We start from the raw sequence: 2,398 nt of genomic DNA, 5'->3' as shown, positions 1-2,398 counted from the left end.
TTTTTTCTTGCTGAAGAGTTGTTAAATTAAAACTAGTTTTTAGTCACTTATAACAGCAAATATAGCAAAGCCGCTGTTTACAATTAAACACAGAAGCATCAGAAGCAACTGTGCACACTTTACTGGACGCGTTTCTGGAGAATCCAAGACGCACTTGAGGCGAGACTGACCTTAATGTGTAGAAGCGAAGCAGCAGGAGCATTTTTGTTGCTCAGAATGCTTAATGCTATGTCTACACCAAAAGCAGCAGCAAAAACGCATCAACTGCTTCATTTTTGATGCATTTTTCATAGATAACTTCGGTGTACAATTATTTACACCAGTTACATAAAGCGAAGATACACAATACTTATGAACAAATCTTGTCTAAATCACAATGTGAACAATAACAATCAGCTCAATTCCACAAATGCTCAGTGCTGCGTTCCACCATCTTGGATCTACATCCTTCTGTCACCAAAATAACGCAACAAAATATCAACCAGGGAGCGCCGTAGTGCGGTTTTAAAGCAACAGCAACAAAGAACATTACTCCTCAATGTCCAAAATTATTATCATGGTTCATGCCCCAACAGTATTTTAAAATAAAGCTAGAAAATGGTGGAGCTTTAGTCTGCTTTTTTCTGTACAGAAATCCAGGATTAAAACAGAAAAGGACATAATTTGAGAAGATTAAATCAGCTTCTAATCGAATATCATTAGGAAAAAAGGGACGCCCTTCTTTCAGTAAATAACAATAACCTGAGGACCATCTGAACTTTTTCTCTGCAGGAGGAGATGCATCACATCAGACCACGAGGAGCTCATCTCAGACAGTTTCCCCATCCATCCCGGACCTCCTGCTGTCTACCAGCTAAGAGCGAAGAACGAGAAGATCGGAACGGTGACAAGATTTAGTTTTGGTCAGAAAGATGCAACAAAGCCAAATAAAACAATCTTACTTGTTGGTGAAACAGGAGCAGGAAAGTCGACCCTGATCGATGTTCTGCTGAACTACAGCATGCAGGTGAAGTTTGAGGATGAAGTCTGGTTTCAGATCACAGAGCAGAAAGAGAGTCGCTCTGAAAGCCAAACCTCAGATGTGATCGTTTATCAGATCTATGAAGGTGACGCTCTGCCGTTCTCCCTGACCGTCATTGATACTCCGGGGTTTGGAAATAGCAGAGGTATCGAACATGATGTCACCATAAGAAAGAGGTTGTTGAACCTGTTTCAGTCAAAGGATGAAATCCATGAGCTTCATGCTGTTGGTCTGGTGGTGAAGGCAAGTGAGAACCGACTAAGTGACCGTCTGACATACATCTATGACTCGGTGATGTCTCTCTTTGGAAAAGACTTGGAGAAAAAGATTGTAACTCTGATCACACACTCGGATGGAACATCTCCTGAAAACGTCATTCAGGTCCTGGAAGCTACAAACACCAAATGTGCCAAAGATGAGCAGAAGCAGCCGCTCCACTTCCTGCTGGATTCTAAGCAAACCTCAGCGAGAGGCACAGCAGAAAGAGCAGCGGCTCTGAAATATTCCTGGGACTTATCCTGCAAACACATCGACCGTCTGATCCAGTTCCTAACAAGATCCAAACCTCAGCCTCTGGCAATGACCAACGAGGTTCTGAATGAGCGGATCAAACTGACAGCCAGCATCCAGAACCTGCAGGACAGAATCCAGCTGATGGAGCAGAAGCAGACAGAAATCAGACAGACTAAGGAAGCCCTGAAGGGCCATGAAGAAGAGATGAGGAGGAACATGGAGTTTACCATAGAAGTAGATGAGGTCTATCAAGGTCAATATTATTTGGATGGTGGGATGTGGGGGGTGTTTTTTTACAACGCAGCTGTCTCCTGTTTTGAGTGTGAGAGAACCTGTCACTTCCCGTGCACCATGGCCTGGTCTCCTCACACCTGTGACGTCATGAAAAACAGCCGCTGCACCGTTTGTGGTTGTAATGTTTCATTTCATGTAAAACAAGAGTGGAGATATGAGCCCAGAACCAGGAAAGTGCAGAAAACCCTGGAAGATGTGAAGAGGAGATATGAAACCAGCAAAGCAGAATTTATGAAGAAGTCGAGTCTTTTAGAAAGTCTTGAGAAGGAGAGCAGAATGCTGTCAGCAGAGAAGTTCCAGCTGATGGACGAAGCCTATTTCCATGTGGTCAGACTGGAGCAGATCGCCCTCCAAGACGACTCCCTTTCATCTCTGGTCCTCCTGGACTTCCTGACTGACCAGATAAGGGAGAAGAGCGACGCACGGAAGGTCCAGAAACTGCAGGAGATGAGCAGAAGAATGAAGGGAAGCAGGAGAAGATCTGGGCTGAAATACATGGCTGCTACTTTACCAGTTGGAGAAAAGAATCCAATCCAATCCACTTTATTTATATAGCACGGTTTAAATAAA

At 43.8% G+C, this 2,398-nt stretch overlaps 1 protein-coding gene across 1 annotated transcript in view; it reads left to right on the top strand.

The window, feature by feature from the left end:
- LOC107095107 overlaps positions 1-2,383 on the top strand; it is a 6,340-nt gene extending 3,957 nt beyond the window's left edge. The window contains exon 2 of the mRNA XM_015391080.1: positions 772-2,383. Within this exon, the coding sequence (XP_015246566.1) occupies positions 772-2,383 (1,612 nt within the window). The remainder of the gene's footprint in view (positions 1-771) is intronic.
- Positions 2,384-2,398: the final 15 nt, after the last annotated feature.

Source organism: Cyprinodon variegatus, unplaced genomic scaffold, assembly GCF_000732505.1.
Source record: "Cyprinodon variegatus isolate N-32 unplaced genomic scaffold, C_variegatus-1.0 Scaffold524, whole genome shotgun sequence".
NCBI lineage: Eukaryota > Metazoa > Chordata > Actinopteri > Cyprinodontiformes > Cyprinodontidae > Cyprinodon > Cyprinodon variegatus.
Note: the sequence above shows the minus strand (reverse complement) of the source record. Positions and strands in the feature narration are given on the sequence as shown.